This window comes from Canis lupus, chromosome 12, assembly GCF_048164855.1.
Source record: "Canis lupus baileyi chromosome 12, mCanLup2.hap1, whole genome shotgun sequence".
NCBI lineage: Eukaryota > Metazoa > Chordata > Mammalia > Carnivora > Canidae > Canis > Canis lupus.
The window spans coordinates 30071130-30094566 of record NC_132849.1 but is presented as its reverse complement, the minus strand read 5'-3'; the positions used below and the strand labels follow the sequence as shown (position 1 = coordinate 30094566).

The 23437-nt window shown below is 43.5% G+C and overlaps 1 protein-coding gene across 10 annotated transcripts in view; it reads right to left on the bottom strand.

The window, feature by feature from the left end:
* Positions 1-23437, bottom strand: part of ZNF892 (zinc finger protein 892) — a 56863-nt gene that overhangs the window by 10369 nt on the left and 23057 nt on the right. The window contains exons 1-6 of one of the 10 annotated variants that reach the window (XM_072770294.1): positions 21040-21127; positions 18188-18546; positions 16674-16758; positions 15436-15562; positions 13457-13570; positions 10243-12041 (exon numbers count right to left, since the gene is read on the bottom strand). In XM_072770294.1, coding sequence (XP_072626395.1) covers positions 10984-12041; positions 13457-13570; positions 15436-15562; positions 16674-16706 — 1332 coding nt within the window. In that variant the 5' untranslated portion in view covers positions 16707-16758; positions 18188-18546; positions 21040-21127 and the 3' untranslated portion in view covers positions 10243-10983. The other 9 variants (XM_072770296.1, XM_072770295.1, XM_072770286.1 and 6 more) reach the window with 9 other exon arrangements.

Sequence of the window (23437 nt, the reverse complement as noted above, 5' to 3'; positions counted from 1 at the left end):
GTATTCCTTTGAGAATAAAAGCAGTTCCATATAAATGAAAAATTAAGATGTTTGCTGTACATGTCACCAAATGTAGATTTATTTATAAAACAGTATCTCAAGCCCAAATTATAAAAGTTCCCAGAGTGTTCTTGCTATTTCTCATAATGGCCCTGATCAGCCTGACACCCACCCCTCTCTTCACCCCCTGTTCCCTCTCCTCTCTACCCTATACCATACACTCTTCCTTCCACATTCCCTGCGCTCCAATGGGTGGCTGCCTTTCTGCTGCTTGAAGTGTGTGCCACATTCCCTTTTACCCCTTTATACATGCTGCTTTCTGTTCCTGAATGCTCTCCCCTTGCCCCATCCTTTCAGCTATTTTAATCTGACTCACACTTCAGATCTCAGCTCAGGTGTTGTTACCTCCTCAGGAAAGCCTTTCCTGGCTCTCTGAGTTATAGCACCATGTTCCATTTCTCTTGGGTTGTGCATACACTGAAGGGACTTTGTGATTAATGCCTGTCTCTCCTACTAGATGGTAAGCATCATGAGAGCAGAGGCTAGGTCTAATTCTGCTCACTGAAGCAACCCTAGTTATCTGGCACAGAGCAGGAACACTGTTAAGTATTTCTCAAACAGATGAATGAACATGAGAAAAAGAATTAGTAGGAATAAGTTTAAACAGGGTGTTCTGTAAAAGTGTGCAGGAGAATAGATGTGGGGAAGGGAAGAGAAGGCTATCAGTTATTGCAGGGGTACAAGCCTAACCTGGGTCTATGTGACAGGTACAAAGTTCAGATTATCTACTAAAATGCAGGGCAAGGGAGCAGAGTGGGTAATGCTCCTCTGAATCTGTAGCTGAATCTATTTACTGCTGATAAGACAGATGTCTAACAATTTTTCTAATTCTATACAAAAAAGTCTTGTACAACATTAATTGTGATACATTAAAACAGACCAGTCCCCAAGATGCTAGCAAATAAAGAGTCTAGTTTCTCTTTGAGCCTCCACTTTTGCCATAGCTCCCTGAACATACATATGAATATCCTGGGTCATTCTATTTGTAGTCAGCATTCTAGTGTTTATGATATAGCCCTCCAAATGGTAAAACAATTCACATAATAAAATAAAGTTAAGAGAACTACCTACTTGGAAAATTCCCTGCTCAAAATAATTAAATCTTTATTTTTTTATGTTGAATCTTTTATTAATTTAAATTCAATTAGTTAACATATAATATACTATTAGTTCAGAGGTAGAGTTTAGGGAGTCATCAGTCTTATACAATACCCAGTACTCATTATATCACATGCCCTCCTTAATGTCCATCACCCCGTTACCCCATCCTCCTCTCCTCCAGCAACCCTCAGTCTGTTTCCTAGGATTAAGAGTCTCTTACAGTTTGTCTCCCTCTCTAATTTTGTTTTGTTTTATTTTTCCCTCCCTTCCCCTATGCTCCTGTTTTGTATCTTAAATTCCACATACGTTAACACTTCATTTTAATACTTGAAGTATGAAATCACTACCCTTTTTATTTAAGTTCATGGTCCCTTAAGACCATATGCCTCAGGAGTAATCAACACAGCAATGCAGTATGTACAGTCTCCTCTCTTTACAAATAATGCTTTTAGTAACAGACTGGCAGTTCCTTTCAGACTTTAGTTCCCTGAGAAAACCTCAGCAATCAAACTTGTTTATGGAGCTGCTGCTCAGTGTGCATGTGCTAGGCCTGGAAGACACAGAAAGACCAACCAGAAACTGTCCAGTGGAGGCTTCTGACTTTCTCTCCCCTTTCCTCTGAAAGAGATCTACAACTTCCAATCAGAACCCCCAGCATTTCAGACCTATGCACTGTGAGGCAGGTCTGAAGGTGTCAAATAGTCCCAGTGCCTTTACTACAGAGTCTGCCATTCCCCTAGTATCTAAGGACAGATCCTAAAGAAGCATCTTGACTAATTTCCCTTCAATCAGAGAGAGGAATTTTTCATCTTGCTGGGCCTCTACAGACTTTCCTGGGGCTTTATTTACCTTTGGAATACGACCTTGTGTAGGTTTTTCTGCACTCTGGCTACAACACACCTAAGGTTCCCTTACCACATTCCAGCTCGCCCTACGGTGACACACATACCCCTGGAAGACCTCCAACTTGCTTTTTGCCAAAAACGAAGTTTCTCTCTCTTAGAACAATCCTGTATTCTATTCTCTAATTATCTACTCTCTCTTACTTTCCAAAGTACAGCTTTTATCCCAGTATTTTTTTCCCCAAATACTCTAGAGGATAGAAAACCTTTTTCCAAGGCCTTTTCTTTCTTTCTTTCTTTCTTTTAAGATTTTATTTATTTATTCATGAGAGACACGGCGGGGGGAGGGGGGGTTAGAGACACAGACAGAGGGAGGGAGGAGCAGACTCCATGCAGGGAGCCTGACGTGGGACTTGATCCCGGGTCTCCAGGATTATGTCCTGGACTGAAGGCGGCGCTAAACCACTGAGCCACCGGGGCTGCCCTCCAAGGCCTTTTATGACTTGTCTGCACCAGTTATTTATGCATCTTTATATATATATATCTTCTTGCTGATTAACTATTCTCCTTATCTCTATCTTATTTCTTCAGTAAATTCTGTGAGGCAGGGAAACTGGCTTTTATTATGTTGCATCTGACTATGAGACCAATGACAGCACTGAAGAGCTAGTAAGAGTGAATTGAGCACTAAGTGAATTGCAAAGTAATATTGGAGGGAAATTTCTGTAAGGAGCATTTACTGTCAGTTCATCACTCATCATTTTATCAGTGGTCTAGGAATCAGAGCTGAGCAACTCCATAACAATGGAAGAAACCGGATTTCTGTTCTGAGAACAAAAAGGAAAAAAAGAAGAAATTAAACTTACCTGGGGTGTGGGGGTCAGCAGCACAGTGGTCATGCCATTTTCTTTTGGGTTTCCAGCATAGAGAAGGTCTGAGTCCTCAGAAAGTAACCCTACAAGTGGAGACAGGAGCCATGATGATTACTCTTGCCTTGCAGTAAACTTGCAGAAACTGCCATACGCAGCTACTTGTCACCTAAGAAAAGTCAACACAGGAAATCAGGGGACAATCCCACAACATCCCTGAATCAAGACAAGTATGATCGTTGCCTCCCATTCCTCCTATCCTCCTCTGCCCTTAAACTCTAGTAGGACTCTGCTATGAAAATCTGGGCACATAAATACATATTTCTATCTCTCATCTGAGTGAGAGTCAAAGTAATATTCAAAGTCTTTCCGTGTGTCCATCTGTGCCTCACGTAATGATTCATTCTTGTTCTATTCCACGCTCACAGGATGAAAGAAGACTAGTTAAATTCTTTTTGAACACCGGCTTTTCATATACAATACTCCATTCTTAGAAAAGCGATGGGGGGGATCCCTGGGTGGCGCAGCGGTTTGGCGCCTGCCTTTGGCCCAGGGCGCGATCCTGGAGATCCGGGATCGAATCCCATGTCAGGCTCCCGGTGCATGGAGCCTGCTTCTCCCTCTGCCTGTGTCTCTGCCTCTCTCTCTCTCACTGTGTGCCTATCATGAATAAATAAAAAAAAAAATTAAAAAAAAAAAAAAAAAAAAAAAGAAAAGCGATGGGTCTTATAGGGAAAAAACTCCAGAATTCTAAACAAATTGTGACTTCTGGAATCCTCACTTTCCCCACCTACCAAATGGGTATAGCAATCTCCTTCCACCACCTGACGGGGTTCCTGTGCAGACAAAACGAAGTCATTATCAAAAGCCTAATTGCTGGATTTGGTGATTTTGGGGGGCAAGGGAGGCATACATCATCCTAAAGACCAGCAGGGCTGTACCTCAAAATCCCAACCTGAGACCAACCAGTTAGAAAGGGCTGTCGTCTCCCAGAGACGTGATGCTTCTCCTTCCAGAGCCTGCCCCAGCCAGAGGGCAGCCTTTCCCCTTTTTTTCCCTCCAGCAGGTTCTGCGGCCGCATCCCTCCGAAATTCTCACCTCTGCCCCCAGGCTCCATGGCGACTCCCTCCCCCGGCCCGCGCGGGTGACGACTGCCGCGCGAGAAGGGTGCAGCGAACGCGCGCGGAACCCCGGGGGTCCACCGCTCGGCTGCACGCGGGAGGCCCGGGAACGCGCGCGCGACCCTCGCAGAGCAGCCTGGCGCCACCCGGGGGTCCTCCCGCCGCCCTTCTTCCGGCCGCTCAGACTTGGAAGGACCCGCGCCCGGCCCTCCTCGACACCGGGCTCGACCTCCCGCACGACGCGCAGCAAGCGCCGGCCTGGCGACAAAGGTACCTAGGAGTCAGCCGGGCCAAGTTGCGCCGGCCCGAACTCGAGGCTGAACTACAGCTCCCAGAACCCTCCGCGGGGCGCGGCTCACGTCACCGGACGCCGCTTCCCAGAGGACTCCGCGGGACGCGGGCCAGGTGGCCCTCCCCACTGGGGGCTGACGATCCCGCGGCGCCGCGCGGTTACTGGGTCTTCAAGAGCGTTGAGCCCCTCAGAACACCCCTTGCTGGTTGCTCGAAAGGCCGCCCCTTCCTCGATGCCGACTCGGGGCCCGGCCCAGAAGATGTACGCGGCCGCGCTAAACTCCGACTCGCCTGGGACATTCACTGCCCTGAGGCTGACGGGCCGGGGGCTGGGCGGCACCCCCCACCTACCCAGGATGCCCTCCTTACCTGCCGTGCTCCCTCGGAGGGGAGGCGCCTGCATCCCAAAGGATGCTCACCCCGCCCCCATCGCTTCCCTTCTGCGCCTTCCATTGTGGCGGGGACAGAGGCTATAGTAGCTTTCCAGGCTGCATCTCAGAATAATGAAAAGTGCAATCTCAGTCCTGGACATCACCTCAACCCAGACACAGGTCCCCAAGAAGTTATTAGTTAATAACTGGTACCGCTGACCTCAAGGCGACTGGAACATGAAAGTCTCCCAAGGCTCCAGAGAAGTTCGAGGAGCTGCCAGCTGGGATTGGGCGTATCTTCAGGATGGTGCACGTTCTCAAGTATCTTCCCTCAATAAAGTAGCCAGTTTTGTCTCTAGTTCAAATTCCCAAGAAAGAAAGTCAAATTAGCCTAACTGCCCCTGTTTGGGTATAAGCCACAATGTCCATTTGTCCTTTCTCTAATAGCATTTTCAACTTTTAGGTAGCCCTAAACCTTCCTAGAGTAAAGCTTACATTTCTTATGAGCCCTACTTCTGGCCAGAGAAATGAGAGTAAAGTGATTCTTAAAAGGGACAAGGAAGGCTCCTCCATGCTGGCCAGAACACAACTTTTCATGAACTACATGGCTAAGGTTAACAACCAAGGAATGACAAACCAAAATCGTAGAAGGAACTGAGCCCCTGACAATTTGGTGGAACAGAGCTTGAGCTTTAATGTGAGAGATGTAAACTTCTATTTTATATAAGCTACTATTACACTGGGTTTCTGCTATACAGATAGTTACACTTATTTCCTAACTGGTTTATAAGGTTGGCTGCTTTTGGTCCGATTAGCTAGGGCTGAGAGGAGAGAGGGCATGTAATAGAGAACACAGCCATACCAGCTCAAAGGACAGGTGGGAGGAGCCTCCCCCCCCCCCCCACCTCCTCCCCTCCATTAGCAAGAGCCACGGAGTGGGCAGTTTATTTGAAAAACTTGCATATGAAAGGCACCACCAGGTGTGGCTGGTGGCTCAGTGGGTTAAGAGTCTGCCTTTGGCTCGGGTCATGATTTCAAGTTCCTGGGATCCAGCCCCACATCAAGCACCCCACTCAGAAGGGAGTCTGCCTCCTCCCTCTGCTCATGCTCTGCCTCTCAAATAAATTTAAAACAAAGGCACCACTAGTTGACTTGTCTGAACACGTGGGAATACCTTCCTTTTGTTAACCAACCCCATCACAGAAATCCTCCTTCTTTTGTTATCAAACCAATGGTCGGTTCTGTCTTGCTCTCACTTTACCTATCACCAGCAGTTAATAAAACTGACTACTCCCTCCTCCTGGAAAAACTGTTTTTCCTCCTGGTCATTCCCAGTCTCTACTCTCTTCTCCCCAGCTTCTAACCTAGTGATTCTCAAACTACCAATGATCAGAATCACCTGGAAGGCTTCTTAAAACACAGGATTGAATTCCACCCTTATTCAGGATTCTGCGGTGGGACCTGAGAATTTCCATCTCTCACAAGTTCCCAAGGGATGCTGAAGCTGCTCAATTGGGAATCAACTAAATGTTGGAATGTCCTGTGCTTCAATCCTTGGGCCACTCTTCTTTTTCTGTGAACACTTCTTAATAATATTGTTCAGTCTAGATGTTCTAAATAGCATCCAAATGTGATCAACTCCCAATTTGTATCTCTAACATGGGCTTCTTCTCTGAACTTGAGCTCTCTCCTCAGCCTCTTTACTTGGATGTTTAATAAGTATCTCCTATATGGGATGTTTAAAACTGAAATTTTGATGCCCTTCCTTCCCCAATGCCATAATTCTTTATCCTGCAGTTTTACCTACTTCAGTAAATGGCAGATCATCCTTCTGGTTGCTCAAACACCTTGGAGTCATCATTCTCTTTATCTTGCAACTCACATCTAGTTCCTCTACAAATCCTGCTGGCTGTACTTTCAAAATATATGCAAAATCTGACCACGTCTCACCACCTCTACTGCTGCCTCCCTGGTCTAAGCACCCAACCTCTCTTTCCGGATCACTGCAAATGCCTGCTAATGGGTCTCACTCCTACTCTTGCCCTCTACATCCTATCCGCACTATCCACACACACACAAACTCTCTGATCTCATCTTCTACCACTTTCCCTTCATTTATTCTACTGCAGCCACACTGGCCTGTCATTTTTCAATGGAAAGAAGCATGCTTCCAATATGGAGCCTCTGTGCTTGTTCCCCTGGCTAGATAGACATCCTGGGTAGATACCCTCCAGGTATCCACATGGCTTGCTCTTGGACTTCCTCGAAGCCTTTCTTTGTGAAGCCTTTGCTGACCACTTATTTTTTTTTCCATAGCACTTATCTCTAACATATCATTAATTTTGCTTATTGAGTGTCTCCAACACATGTACACCACAGATTAAGCTCTATGGGAGGAGTATCCTAGAGTATTTACTGCTACTTAGATGATCAATAATTGAGTATACTCTTCTCTATACTTGTAGAGAAGATGTAAATGCCTAAAACTAATATTGCTCTAATTGCTTTTCTCGGTTTTCATTTGTGTGCTTTTGGAAAACCTGGACTTCCTTCATAACCCTACGTTTATTTACAGAGGCTCTACTTTAGAAATAATGTAGCCCTGAACACTACCAGCACATAAATTGGTGTTCCACAGTAGAGTGGAGTTGGAGCCCTTTAAGATAAAAATCCACTGGTCCCCAATGAGTCCCCATTGTCTATTAAGGGTTTTCCTAAATTTAGTGAGGGTTTCTGTTTCCTTCTAGTCTGTCTTCGTGTTTGCCACAACATCCCACCAAGAAAGCATCTTTAGGGACGCCTGGGTGGCTCAGCGGTATAGCACCTGCCTTCTGCCCAGGACGTGATCCAGGAGTCCCAGGATCAAGTCCCGCATCAGGCTCCCTGCATGCAACCTGCTTCTCCCTCTGCCTGTGTCTCTGCCCCTCTCTCTGTGTGTCTCTCATGAATAAATAAATAAAATCTCGGGATCCCTGGGTGGCGCAGTGGTTTGGAGCCTGCCTTTGGCCCAGGGCGCGATCCTGGAGACCTGGGATCGAATCCCATGTCAGGCTCCCGGTGCATGGAGCCTGCTTCTCCCTCTGCCTGTGTCTCTGCCTCTCTCTCTCTCTCTCTGTGTGACTATCATAAATAAATAAAAATTTAAATAAATAAATAAATAAATAAAATCTTAAAAAAAAAAAAAAAAAAGGAAAGCATCTTTGCATTCCTAAAGAAGCTACAGTGCCTTGAAAGGCCATCTTCTTTGAGGTTGAAGTTGATAGGTGGAGAGATAAACAAGTAATCCGTTAGTCATCATGGAAGAAAGCAAAACTGAAAATGTGAAGGTAGGATTTGGATGGCAAACACATGGAGGTCTCAAGGACATGAGATTCAACAGAAGAGAGAGGTGCTACAGGTCTCAAATAGGGAGAAAGGAAGGCATACTTGAGACAGGCAATCAAACTTGGAGTGAAATAAACAGCAAAGGCAATAAATTGGGCATGAGTATATGCCTAGTCAAGTCATGTTTTACCTTTGGGCCTCTGCACATACCCTTAGTGCTTTGTTCCACCTCAGCTGCCTGAACCTATGAACCCATTCACATTTGACTGCACCATCTTCAATCAAAGCTGGGCAGTTAACTGCCTGGGAGTGGCAGTCTCTCCCCCTTGCTTGCCACAGGCCAAACAACTGCACAGCTCAAGTTTCTGGTTCCTTGCACCACTTCCAGGCTTGCTGAAGTGTCACACAATGGGTTGTGGGATTTGACCTCCCTAAATGGCTGGATGAAGCAACCTGAAAAATTGAGGGAAACAGGAGGAACTTGATCAGACAAATTCCTTCTGCTTCTCTTTGTCCATCAACTCTAATAGGAATTTCATTTGGCTGTGAATACAGTGATTAAATATATAAGGGTTTATTCTCTCATGCAAGATCAGAAATAGGCAGTCCAGAGCTGGTGTGGAATCTCCATAAGATCATCAAGGAATCAGAGATCTTCTATTTTTCTCCTTTCCTATTCTTCAGGCATGGCTTAGATCCTCAAAGTCACCACCAAAAAAAAAAAAAAAATCCTCAAAGTCACAAAATGGCTGCTGGAATTCCAGCCACTAAATCCACATTCCAGGTAGAAAAGGGAAGAGCAAAGGCAAAAGGAGGTTTCTTAACTGGCCCCCCCCTTTTTTTAAGATTTTTTATTTATTCATGAGAGACACAGAGAGAGAGAGAAAGTGAAAGAGGCAGAGACACAGGCAGAGAGAGGGAGAAGCAGGCTCCATGCAGGAAGCCTGATGTGGGACTTGATCCCGGGTCTCCAGGATCACGCCCTGGACTGAAGGCGGCGCTAAACTGCTGAGCCACCAGGTCTGCCCTGGCCCTCCCTTTTAAGGCAACTTTCCAAAAGTCCTATTGAACAAATTCCAATTGTACCAACATATCATTTGCCTACTATTTGATATATCAACATACTATTGGCTTGACATTTGATATATTGGTATTTCATTAGCCTGACTAGCCATACCTCACTATAAGAGAGGCTGAGCAATATAGTTGAGCACTCTGTTACTCAGAAGAGACTTGGATTTCTTACTAAGAAAGAAAAGAAGTATGACTACAAGTTAGGCAACTAATAGCTTCTGCCACAGTAAGCATTAGTCAATGCTTAGTCTCAACACTGGCTTTTGCAAGTTACTTAATCATGAGGGTCTTTAAATTGGCTTAATAAGTTGAACTACTGATCCTGGGATATTTAGTCAATTGCCTCTTTTGCAGACTTTGCACAGGTTTTATACGCATGTGTGATGGAAAAGAAGCTACATCTTTACATGATACCTATGGCATGTTCGATAGGCTGGGCATCATACAAGGGGTCAGATCTTTGATCATCACAGGGACTGATTTTTTTTGTGGTCTCTGCTACAGGTCTGTACTCTAACTCCATTTTTCCTGCCCAAGGTTCCAGATTCCTGTCCATTAACAAGATAAAAGAAGAGTATGCCACGCTAATTCTCTACCTTCATCCATTGTAATACCAATATGGTACAAGAAATGAAAATAACTGTGCTTTAAAAAAAAAAAAAAACACCTAGAAGTGAGGAACCTTTCTTCCTTCTCATCTAGGTACTCATGTTCTATAGGCTGCTTTGTGGAATTACTGCTTTATTACTGAAGGAATTCTCAAGATGTAGGTGTGAGGAAGCCAATCTATATCTCCTCTGTGTAGTTGTAGATAGGACAGTATGCATTTTGGTTTCACAGATACTGATGCTCTGGCAAGGAGGATATCATGTCTAATAGGATGTGGTGGCCTGGCTCTCATTTGCATCCTCATGTCTGCTGCTTTTGCACCGAAGGATGACTACCCCTGGATGAGCTATGGTATTAACTTTGGCTTTGAGATATTCTTTGAGATAGATATAGCCCCATCTCCTGGTTCACTGTGGCTGACTTCTTCAGCCTGGAACCGTACCCAGCTGTCATGGCTACAGCTGGCTTGCATTTGGACTTTCAACTTTCACTGTGAATATTTTTCCCTTCAACAGTTTTATGTGAAAACATATGAGAAAGGGAACGTGTTGTGCTCACGGTATAGATGGAATGGCAGAGCCAGGATAAGGAATTTTAGTTATTAATGAGATTCAACAAATATAACACAAAAACGCAACCACTAACCTAGAAACAAGGGTAACAGGTTAGTCTACTAGAGGTCAAAGTTCAGGTTAGAGGGCAGAAGAGACAAAGCTCAGGGAAACTAAGGATCCTGAGTGAAGAACAGAGCATACCCAAACTAGGGCTCTAGAAACGTCCAAGAGTGGATTAAGAGCTAATAGCACAATTATAGTGAAGGTATTTAGAGTCCTACATACATATTAGCTTCATGTTAATTTTCTTATTCAAGTTTCTAGCTCTAGAAAGTGCTTTTGATTGGGGACTCAAGTTCTTATGACTAGACAGGTATTCATTCATTGAGAAAATATGTAATAAGTGGCAGGCACCACACGGGGGACACAACAGTGGATAGATATGAAATAGTTCCTGTTCTTATTGTGCAATCTAGAAATAAAAAAATAATTATAAGTAAATAAATAAGTAAATAAATAAATACAAATATATGATGCTTATCTTAGGGTCCCCTTCAAACACTTACAAAACATATTGATTGGAGAGCTTCTGACCAATCTGGGGATCCTCGGAGTATTATATTAAGTATGAGGCATCCCAGGGGAAGTCTATGGCATGGTCCATTGAGACTATTTATTGAGACTCTAATACCAAATGGAGGCATGAGAATAAGCAGTAGTTAGAAGGTACTCAAACAAAAATCTTCATTATCTTGAGCAAAAGCATCTTACGTCTCTATGGGAGTCCCTTGCTGGCCTGAAGCACCTCTATGATACTCTGAAGCCTGCCTGGCATAACGTCGCTGATGTTGGATGATAGAGGACTTGCAACTGAACACCTTCCCACACACACTGCATTCATAGGGCTTCTCCCCAGTGTGTACTCTCTGATGCTGTGTAAGTGGTCTCTTCTGAAGGAAGGCTTTCCCACATTCATTGCATTTATAGGGCTTGTCTCCATTATGAATTTTCTGATGCTGATTAAGGGATGAGCGATCAAAGAAAACCTTCCCACACTCATTACATTCAAAAGGAGTCTCTCCTGTGTGGGCTCTCCGGTGGCGAATGAGGGAGGAGCGGTCAAACAGGGCTTTGCCACACCCCTTGCATTCATAAGGCCGCTCTCCAGTGTGAGTGAGCTTGTGACGAGCGAGGATGCTTTTCTGGGTAAAGGATTTCCCACATTCTGTACACTTGTAAGGACTTTCTCCAGTATGAATTCTCTGATGGCGAGTAAAAGATGAGCGGACAAAGAAAGCCTTGCCACATTCGTGACATTTAAAGGGCTTCTCTCCGGTATGAGTTCGCTGGTGTTCAGTAAGGGTCAGCCGGTCATAGAAAGTTTTCTCACATTCATTGCACTCAAAGGGACTCTTCCCAGTGTGAGACATCAGGTGTTTCTTAAGGCTACTCCTATAGCTGAAGGCTTTCCCACATTCTTGACAGTTATAGGGCTTCTCGCCAGTGTGTGTCCTTTGATGACGAGTGAGGGATAAGTGGTTATATAAGGTCTTACCACATACAGTGCATTCAAAGTTTTTCCCCTTCTTGTTGGTTTTCTTGGCAGGAGTGGATCTTTGCGTGTCCTCCTCCTTGGGGGAGGATTTCTTCAAAGTCTTCCCTGAAAGATGTTCTTTCCTGGTGCCCTTGAGGTTTTCTGGGCCAAGTACAGGACCCAGAGGACCACCTTTTCTGAGTTTTTCCGTTAATGTCTTTTGTGACTTTGCTTTTTTAGAAACATCCTGCCTTTGAGTTGAGTTCTGGCTCTCAAGTCTAGCATTCTGGTCTAAAACAAATAGAAATTACAGATATAACTGGGTCTTAATGTGAGTAAAAAAGAATACATTATCTGTGTTAAGAATAGAATGAATACAAGATCCTGCCTGGTTTATTGGTAACCCCTCGAAAGAAAAACATCACAGAAAAATGGCAGAGTAACAGAGAAGAGAAGTGGAAGGTGCACACTTAGGCCACTAAACAAGTTTTCGTTATTCATTATTAGATGTTTATTAGGTGCCTACAAAGTGCTAGGCACAGTAGAAGTCTCTGGGACTCTACTGAACAAGAGAGACATGGTCCCTGCCCCCATGATGCTTATATTCTACACGACAGAAGACAAAGAGTAAACAAACAAAATATAATAGATGGTGGTAAGTCCAGTGAATGGAAGTTGCAGTGGGGTCTTCTTTAGAGGGAAAATTCAAGAATGGCCATCTAGAAGTGTCATTTAAGCTGAGTTCTGAGAGATATGTTAACCATGCAAACAGCCAAAAGAAGAGCATTTCAGGGAAGGAGACATGCAGAAAAACAGGAGATACACAAAGAAATGATTAGGCAGTTTATTACATGTCAATGAGTTTAAACAGCAGAGAGTTTAAGTAGGAAGACCTGCCAGGACCTGAGAAAGTAAACTGTAAATTACAATGGTTTTTAAAGGAAGAGGAAAGAGATATGGTAAAAGGTAACTAGGAAAGATTAAAAAGTGTTATCAGAGTTAAATACAAATAAGGTTCTCAACCCTCTGTCTTACTTCCCCCAACGAAAACCTCCAACAGGTAGGATCTTGCTACTTGTTCATTCATCTGACAAATACCTGAGGATGTGCTATGTACCAGGTACTGTTCTCAACCCTCTGTCTTACTTCCCCCAACGAAAACCTCCAACAGGTAGGATCTTGCTACCTGTTCATTCATCTGACAAATACCTGAGGATGTGCTATGTACCAGGTACTGTTCTAAACATTCATTCATCTGACAAATACCTGAGGATGTGCTATGTACCAGGTACTGTTCTAAACATTGGGGATCCAGTAGTAAACAACATAAAACCTCTGATGGAGTTTACATTTTAATCAGGGTAGGTATGGACAAACACTAAACAAAATAAAGAAGTAAAAATATAGTATGTTAGGAAGACAGCCCTGAGAAGAGAGCTAGGTAGCACATGGCTGGGGAGGAGGAAAGAGGTGGAGAGAGTTCAATTTACAGACAGGGTTGTCAGGGCAGGCCTGACTGAGAAGACAGCATATTTAAGCAAAAACCTGAAAAAGGCGACAAGAAAGCCACGTGGCTATCTGGGCATAAGTTCTCCAAACCAAGGCCCAGTAGGGCAGTGACCATCTCCACAGGCCTATGACCATCCCAAGGTGTGGTCTCTAAGTGAACTGTCCAGCAAAATCCCATCTGCCCAGTTCACACATACCTAGAAAAGTGTTTGCTGGGACTTCTCTTTCTTCATCTTCCTGAAAATCAAAATTCCATGGCTCTTCACCTCTCTTCAACTGGAAAATCACATCAGGTTTAGGAACTAGAAGTCCTGCTCCCAAAGGACAAAATGAGAAATGGCTGTTTGGGATAGAAATTCACAACCCTCCTAGGGTGTAATAAAATCCCCTTTCTCTCTAGGGAGGAACATGGAAGTATCCAAAAAACATATGCTCATTTCTAACATAAGATGCTAATTCTCATTCTCTGAAGGGAAGTCAATACTGACTTTCTAGAAAATCCAAATTAGATCTATTGAAGTAGTTCATGAATTCTTCTCTGATCTAGGAACCTACTCAAATGGAACTAGTATTCTTGTGAGTTGAAGGAAAATTCTTAGCTTAGAGAAGTGAAATATGGAGAAGGTTCTGCATCTCAAGGGACGAAGGTGAAGAAGCTACCCCATTTTCTTTTGTGGTTTTTAAAAATAATAATAGATTTGTATCCCTTAATTATACTTCTGTGCAATTATACTGAATTTGATGCAACTATAAATCAAACTGGAACAGTTTAAGAAATATTATTTAATTTAGATGCAGTTAATATTAAACATTTAAAACTGAAAACACTAATAATTTTTTATAAATCTTTAAAAAGATAAATTATAATACCTTTGGCTTTTAATGATTTAAAGCAGTGATATTTATTTTTATTTTTAAAAAATATTTATTTATTTATTCATGAGAGACACAGAGAAAGGGGCGGAGACATAGGCAGAGGGAGAAGGCTTCTTAGGGGGAGCCCAATGTGGTACTTGATCCCAGGACCCTGGCCTCACACCCTGAGCCAAAGGCAGATGCTCAACCACTGAGCTACCCAGGCATCCCTAAAGTAGTGTCATTTATAAATGTCATATATAAATAAATTTATATAATAACATACATAAATTTTCTATATTTAGTTTTTAAATGCATTATTAAATGTTTAAGACATACAAAAGGCATAAAGACTCAAATCTACAAACCACCATCTGACTTAAAAAATAAACATTAACAGTAAATTGAAGCCCCTCCCCAATGCCCTCCCTTTTCCCCCCATGAGGTAACCATTATACTAAATTTGGTGTTCATCACTGTGTCTTTAAAAATGTCTCCTTCTTTGTAGTTTTCCAGACTTTTTCTTTTTTTTTTTAATCTTTTTTTTTAATTTTTTATTTATTTATGATAGTCACACAGAGAGAGAGAGAGAGAGAGAGAGAGAGAGGCAGACATAGGTAGAGGGAGAAGCAGGCTCCATGCACCGGGAGCCCGACATGGGATTCGATCCCGGGTCTCTAGGATCCAGACTTTTTCTATGCATACAGATATACGTTGTAAATGTACTCAGGTTCAAAAAAAAAAAAAAATGTACTCAGGTTCCAATCATTTCATATCCTGCTTTTATTATTTAATAATATATCATTAGTATCTTTCTAACTCTATAAATATCATTCATGGTTAAGGCCCATACTATACTGTAGTCCATTATGGATATATAATGATTCATTTACCTAGATCCCTATTACCAAGTGCCTGCATTGTTTCCATTGTTTCACAATTTTAGATAAAAACAGAGAAACATTTATCTAATTTTGTCTTATGGCAATTCCCAGGAAAGGGGCATTTTCCATTTTATATAATAAAAATTTTTGCTTAAAGCTAGGGTCTCAGACCAAATTTCACTTATCCTACAGACTCTATCCAGATCAAAATGGCCATTTACTGACAGTGTTGACAGTCATTAGTTAAATACAAACAATAAAAGGCAAATGAACTCACAAACGATTCATACCCTTCCTGGGGATCTATCCAAAGGTGTACAAGTCTGCCCCCGTAAGAAAAGAAGGGCATCTTCTTTACACACAAACACACACACACACACACACACACACACACACACAATGGCAGATTCTGAGTAACTGCAGAAAGTCACGCTTACCCAAAGAAACAAAATCCTGATAGTTCTCCAGCATCACTTCCCTGTAAAGGGCCCTCTGAGCAGGGACCAGTTGCTTCCACTCATCCTTTGAAAACTTCACAGCCACATCCTTAAATTTAAGAGACTTCTGAAAAGACAAACATGTTCTTACTCATCTATAGGTCTTCTTTTACGTCTCACCAAGGAAGACAAAAGAATACAGCACCGGAAGACACATAGAATAGGAAAGAAATGGTTTTAATGATGTAAGGGCACTGGATATTTTGCATAAGAGGTACAGGTCCTAGGGGCACCTTGAGTGGCTCAGTGAGTTAGGTGTCTGGCTCTTGATCTCATCTCAGGTCTTGATCTCAGGATTATGAGTTCAAGCCCCATGTTGGGCTGCACACTGGGTGTGGAGACTAATTAAAAAAAAAAAAAAGATGGGGTACCTGGGTGGCTCACTCAGTTAGAGTCTGCCTTAGGCTTAGGTCATGATCTCTGGGTCCTGGGACTGGAGCCCAAGTCAGGCTCTTTCTCTCCCTCTGCCCTCCCCACGGCTTGTGATTAATTTTTTTTTCCTCTCTCTCTCAAATAAACAAAATCTTAAAAAAATAAAAATAAAAAGAACTATAGGTCTGTGACCTGAGGCATGAAACTCTTGGTGATGACCTCATGTCATCGTATCCACGGCAGAGCCTCTAAACTTCAGGGATACTGTTATTAGCCTCAATTTTTTAAATTACAAAATTAAAGAATTAGATGATCTTTAAATTCCCTTCCTGCTCTAATATTCATGGATCCATGAGATTTCAGCTGAACAACTGATCCTTAAGTCAAGGGAAGATCTCTGATAAGTATATGAGGAGCAGAAGATACATTTAAGAACTAAAACTGGAGAAAAAAAGATAAAAAATATGGTATCCCTTTGAAAAGAATAGAATATACCAGACTAGATGATTCAGAATTTTTATATTCTCATGAAAGTTCTCTAAGCACTCCCTGAGCTCATTGCTAAGGGCATAGCTGCCCCAATCCTCTGCTCCCCAATCATTACAAAACACATGATGGGGCTGGTCACCAAGGCTTTATGAAGGGCCATTCAGAAGATCCCTACAATTGTGTTGTATGGTGAGAAAGAAGAGAATCTGAAGATAGAAAAAGTACTAGTCATCTCTACAGAGCCCAACTTCTACCATAACAGGACCAATCTCCAAGGATGGCAAAGAACCTCTGGACTGAAGAGAAGGCCAACTCACCTGCCATCTGGCTGTTAGGGGCACAGCTGCCATTCTTTCCTCTTCTATGTTCTCTTGGAAAAGGCCCAGGCCAGAGTTGGCTAAGCTAGAGAAGGAAACATAAAAGAGGCCAATTCCATTTTGTAGTTGTCTGACCCAGACTAAAAATCTCTACATATTGGGGGATCCCTGGGTGGCTCTGCGGTTTGGCGCCTGCCTTTGGCCCAGGGCGTGATCCTGGAGTCCCGGGATCGAGTTCCACATCGGGCTCCCTGCATGGAGCCTGCTTCTCCCTCTGCCTGTGTCTCTGCCTCTCTCTCTCTCTCTGTGTCTCTCATGAATAAATAAATAAAATCTTAAAAAAAAAATCTCTACATATCAATTAGGTATGAAACAGCCCTCACTCTCAATACTCTACAAAGAACAAAGCAAGTCTAGAAGTAAATTCACCCTTTCCCAGGGCATGGAAATTATGGATATTGCCACAACTCTGTTCCTGAGTTAGCAGCTTCCTGGGAACAGAACCCACATCAGAAACCTAATAAAAATCAAATAGTTTACAATGAAGTTGATTTTTACCCCATTTAATAAGTCTATAAGGATTGTGTTCTGTAGTATTTTGACATAAATAAGCCATTTAATAAATAACTCAATTTGACTTTCAAATTCACGATGACCAGGAGATTGTTTATACGAACATTTTTTTGTAAGGCTACTATGAAGCCTTTACGAGCAGGAATAAAAAAAGTAAAAGCAAATTACTGTATTACTGTATTAGTCAAGTTTTATTTAGTTCTAAGGATGAGAAATACTTTCAAGACAGCTCAGGTGTTATTTTTAGGGTACAAGGGGCATTATAAGGATACTATAATTAAACAGCATCTAGGACTCATGACATTTGTGGCCCCTACCAGGATCTAAAGAACACTGGCTTCCTGTCCTAACTCCTTCCTGATTGCCAAAGGTCCCAAGTACAGGTTCAATAAAGTGACTGAATCTCATTCAACCCAGAAACAGAGTCAGACACCAGATGCTAGAAATTCCAGCCAGTTTATTTAGGTTCATTTTGTTGTTGTTGTTGTTGTTAGAGCCATTGTTTAGTTTATTTATTTATTTCCACATCAATATGGGGCCTGAACTCACAACCCTACACTCAAGAGTTGTACATTCTTCCAACTGAGCCAAGCACCCCTGTCAGTCATTTTTTGTTTCTACAGAACTAGGAGGTTATGCACAGAATGACACCCAGCTATTCAATGGTGAGTCCATGTCTGAATACATTTGCTTCTCTAGCAAGAGAAGAAGGGCAGCAAGACCAACCAGGATGGCCTGATTGACCACTGCCCCTACAGCATTGGCTGGCATCACAGAAGACCATGGGAAATAAAGGATTAGCTAGAGAGCTAGGGTGTCCAAGAGGGTATTGTCACCGGCAGAGGCAGACAGGCCCCACCCCAATTTTGGTTCCAATACTGAGAATGATGATGCCATACACACAAACACAGACCAAGTATATGAAAGGGTTTATTACTTACATAATTGAGGTCTTTTGGAGAGATCAGGGCAAGCCCCTTAAGCAGATCCCAAATGGCTTGAGTGAGGAAAGGAGACTGTGTTTTTATTGTGGTTAGGGCCAGGGTGAGCATTCCTACATGCCCACAGGAAGGGGTCTGTGTGATGTGAATCTCTTGCCAATGCCCAGGAAGAGAGCATTCAGGCTTCCTTATCAGATTGTCCAGGTGTGGGACACAAGTGGAAAAAGCTGTCAGCACTCAAATATCAGAAAGTGAAGGCAGACTCCACAGAGTAACTATACATCTGGAATAGGATGAAGAGTCTCTAGTCGTACTCATCTCTGGGCCTGATAGGGAGACAGTCTGTGATATAACAGTACCTGGAAGACATAAGAGGTAATAATATTCTCATGAGAAAGATTCCTTCATCTAACAGAAGTTTTATTCAGAGAAGTCTGAAAAACCCTTCCAGGAGAGGAGCCAGGAACAATGGTCTCCCCAAGGTTGCCAATGGAGAATGCTAGAACAGCATCCTGTCAGTGTTTTATTACAAAGGCTGTTGCAAGATGGAGTCAGTACCACTAGGGAGGGCAGAAGAGTAGAAAAAGAAAGAGGGTAAAGGGACCTATCAATGCTCGTCTGAGGCTGATCTATGTAATACAATCCACACAATCCAGTAGGATAAGTCACATTTGGCACCATCTTCTGGATTCTAATTATGGTTGTGATCCACTACCAATTAGATTTTATTATTTTCATTAATAGACTTGTATACTCTGGTGGATACTGAAGGATAATGATGGTCCTGTACATCTTTCTCTCTTGCTCTTAAGATCTCTACATAGAGAACCTGGATGTGCCACAGTGGACATTTAGAATGGCCAAGAGCAAGATTATGCTTATAATTTCTATGTATGCAGGCCATCGGACATGTGCTAGGAGGTGACCACAAAGGAGAATGGTGCTAGAACAAAGGGTGCTTTCTAAAGCCATCAAGGGCTAGATGGGTCTTATATCTCTTCATCCCCCAAGAGAATGTTTTCAGAACATTCTCCTCTGTACAGAGAAGGTTCAATGAGGTCTTTAACTCCCAGCCCTCCAGGGCTTATGGATCTCACACCCACAATTAACTGGCCAATGCTTCTGTGTCTCCTGCTTAGAATTCTCAAGAACATATTGGTTGCTAGCCATTGAGAGATCAATGACCTTAGATCATGTTTCCACCTCTTGCCCACTCAGCCATTTCCAAGGAGCAAAAGGAGAGTAGTTCTTAGAGAAGGAATATGTAGTCATATTTCAAGGTGAGTGACAGGCAGCAAGCTGCAGCTATTGTTCTGTCTCTTGAACTCTGCCAACACTTCACACTTTTCAAGGAAATTGCTTTACCCACATCCATACAATAGTAACTGACTCTATTTCCTGGCCTAAACTGATGGGCATCTGAACCAACTAGTCCTTCCCATGAAATTTTGGAAGTGGAACCAAGAAAAAGAAGTCCATCTCTTCTCATGAGGCTCCACTTGAGGGCATGAAAACTTGGGAGACCTTGAGAGTCACATTTTGTCATACAATCTGAGAGCCGAAAAAGCCAGTCACCAGTGACAGGGAAATATAAAACTTAAATACATACAGAAGCAGAAGCAAGGGATTAAGAGAGAGTCTTGAATTTGTTCCATCCCCAGTTCGTTTACACACCTGTAGTCTTTTCTTTGGGGCTCTGTGACCTAACCAAGTATCCTCAAAATGAATCCCCCTCATACTAGTTTGTGCAGGGCTTTGGTAATTTGCAACCCAAGAAGACCTAAGACAGGTAGCAAAGGCAAGCTTCCATCTTCCTCACCTGAGGTTTCATTGTTCATGTTCTGCTACTAGACCTCACCTCTTAAGTGCTCTTTGGAGTCCTGGGAGTATAGAGCAGACAGGGCATCCTGTCTTCATCCATCTTCATTGGTTCTATGACTCAGAACCAAAAGGGGATATTAACCTTAAGATGCCCACCAATGTCATTAAAATAAGCTAAGGATGTTTCCAGCCAAGCCTAGAAACTCTTTTCCAATCTACAACCAAATGGACCCACATCATGAAACAAAGAGTCGGGGTCTTTATCTTCTTTGAACTCTCAGATTTCTGATTCAATCACCCAGTATATAAGTATCTTTATATCTTTATCCTTCCAAGTAGGCGGTAAATCTTGGGAATCAAATCTTGCTTTCTTCAAAGCATATAGTACTCATATAGTACTCAAGAAGTATCTGATTAATTGAAATACCAAGTTTTGCACGAAGTCTGGTTGGTGTTGGAAAGCAGTACTCAGAAGAGGGAGCGCCGCTGGGCAGCTCCAACAAGCCTGGTGGAAGACGTTGAAACCCCTGGACCCGGCCCAGGGAACAGAGAAATGAGCCGCTGAGTGCTTTCCGGGAAAGACGGACCAGCAGGTTTCAGCGGAGTCAGTTCACTCCTGGGGTACTGAACCCCTAGCCCGGGTAAGCAGGGGAAGGACCGCACGGCTTCGGAAGGAAGGAGAAGGGAGGAAATGCGCCATTCTGCCGGGGAACACGCCCTGCGGAGCGCGGCCCTGCGCACCCCAGGGCACGTCATTTCACGCTCCGGGACCAGGCTACCGACATCTCACTTCACCTCGCGGCCACGGAGTCCCGCAGGGAATGCAGCGGGCGCCTCCATCCCTGCCCCGCAGGAGGTCGGATCAAGGTCAAGGATGGTTCGGGGCGGAGCCAGGGATAGTTCGAAACACCCCCATTGCGATTCCACCCTCACCTCACTGCGCCTCGCATCCCTCCTTCCTTGTCTGCCCTTCCTTCAACACCTCCCTCCCTCGGCCGCCGCTCTCACCACGCCCGACCCGTGGTCCTCACCTTGGGTGCCAGCCGGCTCGCAGCGGCCCCACAAGGCGCAAGGACCACAGAGCGCCTGCGCGAAGTGCCCTCGGAAACTACGACTCCCAGAAGGCCGCGGGCGCAGCGGAAACCCTGAGGCCCAGCCCCTTCTCGGAGGTCCCGCCCCCTGGGGTACCAATCCGGTTCTTGAATGCGTCATTCAAAAGGTGGTAGGGATCGCTTCTCGGCCTTTCGGCTAAGATCAAGTGCAAAAGGGCTAGGAGACATTTGTAGGAAAAATGAAGGGAGGGCAGCCCGGGTGGCCCAGAGGTTTAGCGCCGCCTTTGGCCCAGGGTGTGGTCCTGGAGACCCAGGATCGAGTCCCATGTCGGGGTCCCTGCGTGGAGCCTGCTTCTCCCTCTGCCTGTGCCTGTGTCTCTGCTACTCTCTCTGTGTCTCTCATGAATAAGTCTGTTAATTTTTTTTTTTTCTTTTTTTAAATGAAGGGAAGCAGAGGAGTGAAGAACCAAAGCTGTCTCCTGGGCCTGTTCACCTGCCCTAGGCCGACTCCCTACTGCGGGCCCCTCTCTTCTTAGGCAGCTTTCTGTCTAGTTCAGCCTGTGCTCCTCAGGCATCTGCTACTTCACCTTCTCCCTCACTTACCGTATTTGCCCGTAATTAAGTATACAAATTTGCCTTTTTAAAAAAAATGTCCATTCTACTGCCCTTTCCAATTATAACAATAAACAAGGGCTACACTTGGGCTTTGCAATTATATCAGTTAATATTTCTTCATGCCTGACACCATAGTCACGGGGAATTTGATGATAGCATAGAGGTCAACCTGTTTCTCCTGGGGGGAGCTTTTTTTGGAGGATATTTGGACTACCTTCCGAGAGGCAGTGTCTTGGGCCATCAGAATGTAGATGCCATCTTTTTGTGTGTGTGTGACTGTGGGCGCCTTTCAGCACTGCTTTATTGGCCTCAGCCTCCAAAGCCTTTGCTTTGGCTTCTGCTTCAGAAGGGCAAAGTTTTCCTCCTTTGCCTTCCATGCAATCTTCGTGAAAAGGCGAATGACCTCTTGACGACTTGGTGACATTGAATGGTTTTTATTCTATTTCTTCAAAGTCTTTCCTTTGACCCTGTTCTCACCTAATGTTTCTCTTACCTCCCTGTCTTCTATTCATTCTCCTTTTATGGGCTCTTCCTCTCTTCATTCCTGTTAAATCTCAGTGTTCTTCAAGGACCTATCCTAGATCCTAGTCTCTTCCTACACACACCTTCATAAGCTATTTCCCACCACTCCTATGGTTTCAGATACCATCCATATATCTGAGATCACTCTTCAGCTTCAGTCTGCCCACAGAACGTTCTGGATATTTCAGATATGTATGTCTGGATATTTCACAAGCATTTCAAGCTCAATTTCAAATGAGCTCACTCTCTACCCTCATACCAAACACCTTGGGTGCACTACCTTATATTCTCTTGGCCTAAACTTTACCTCAGCCATCTTTTGCACAAACGTAATCAGATAAGCCCTTGCTTCAGTTGTACCCCATACTTGTCACTTTCCTCCCTAGTGTTAGTCTTTGATTACGCCACAGAGAATGACTACAGAAACCCTTGGTGTTCATGCAGCAACACTTAACCAATGGGGCCAGTAGACAAATGCTCCCCACTTCAAAGCAGACAATTCTGAGGCTTATTCAACAGGACTCCCCAGGTCCCAGTGGGATTGAGCCTCAGTTGCCCAAGGCAGTGACCAACTTGATTACATATTGTTTCTTGGCTTTTACTCCTTCTCTTTTTAACAGATACTGTCATTAGTGTAATGAGTAACTTCAGTATTTTAATTATTTAAATCTTGCTTTATCAAATTATGGTATAATGCAAACAAAATAAATATCTCAGTGGCAGACCAATAAAAGTAAATTGCTAGTATGTTCAGTTAAGTTAAATTTACACTGCTATTGGTGGATCAACTTAATGGGTATAGAAAAGAATGTGTTAACTAGATCAGTGGCTACATATCAAAGAGCACTTTATAGCTATCTTCCAAAATAGAAACAAGGCAAAGCACAGAACTAGCCACAGTGACTTCACTTCATTAGATTTTCTGTAATATCAGAGATAGTTAACTTCTAGTATCTAGCTTTTTTTTTTTTTTTTTTAGTATCTAGCTTTTTGACTAGCAAATCAAGGAACTGGAAAGGAAATGGTGGGATGAATCACTCCCAGGTCCTCCAACTTTATCATCATGGCTATAATTTTCCTCACTGTTTTATATTGACAATTTTGGAGTGGTGGGGGAGCTCCAGTGATTTCTACTGGGTACGTCTATTGCCAGCACCCATTCATGCTTTGCCATTCTAATAGAACACCCCCCTCCCTCCAGATCATAATGGATTCTAATATCCTGCTGAGAAAAAGGTGA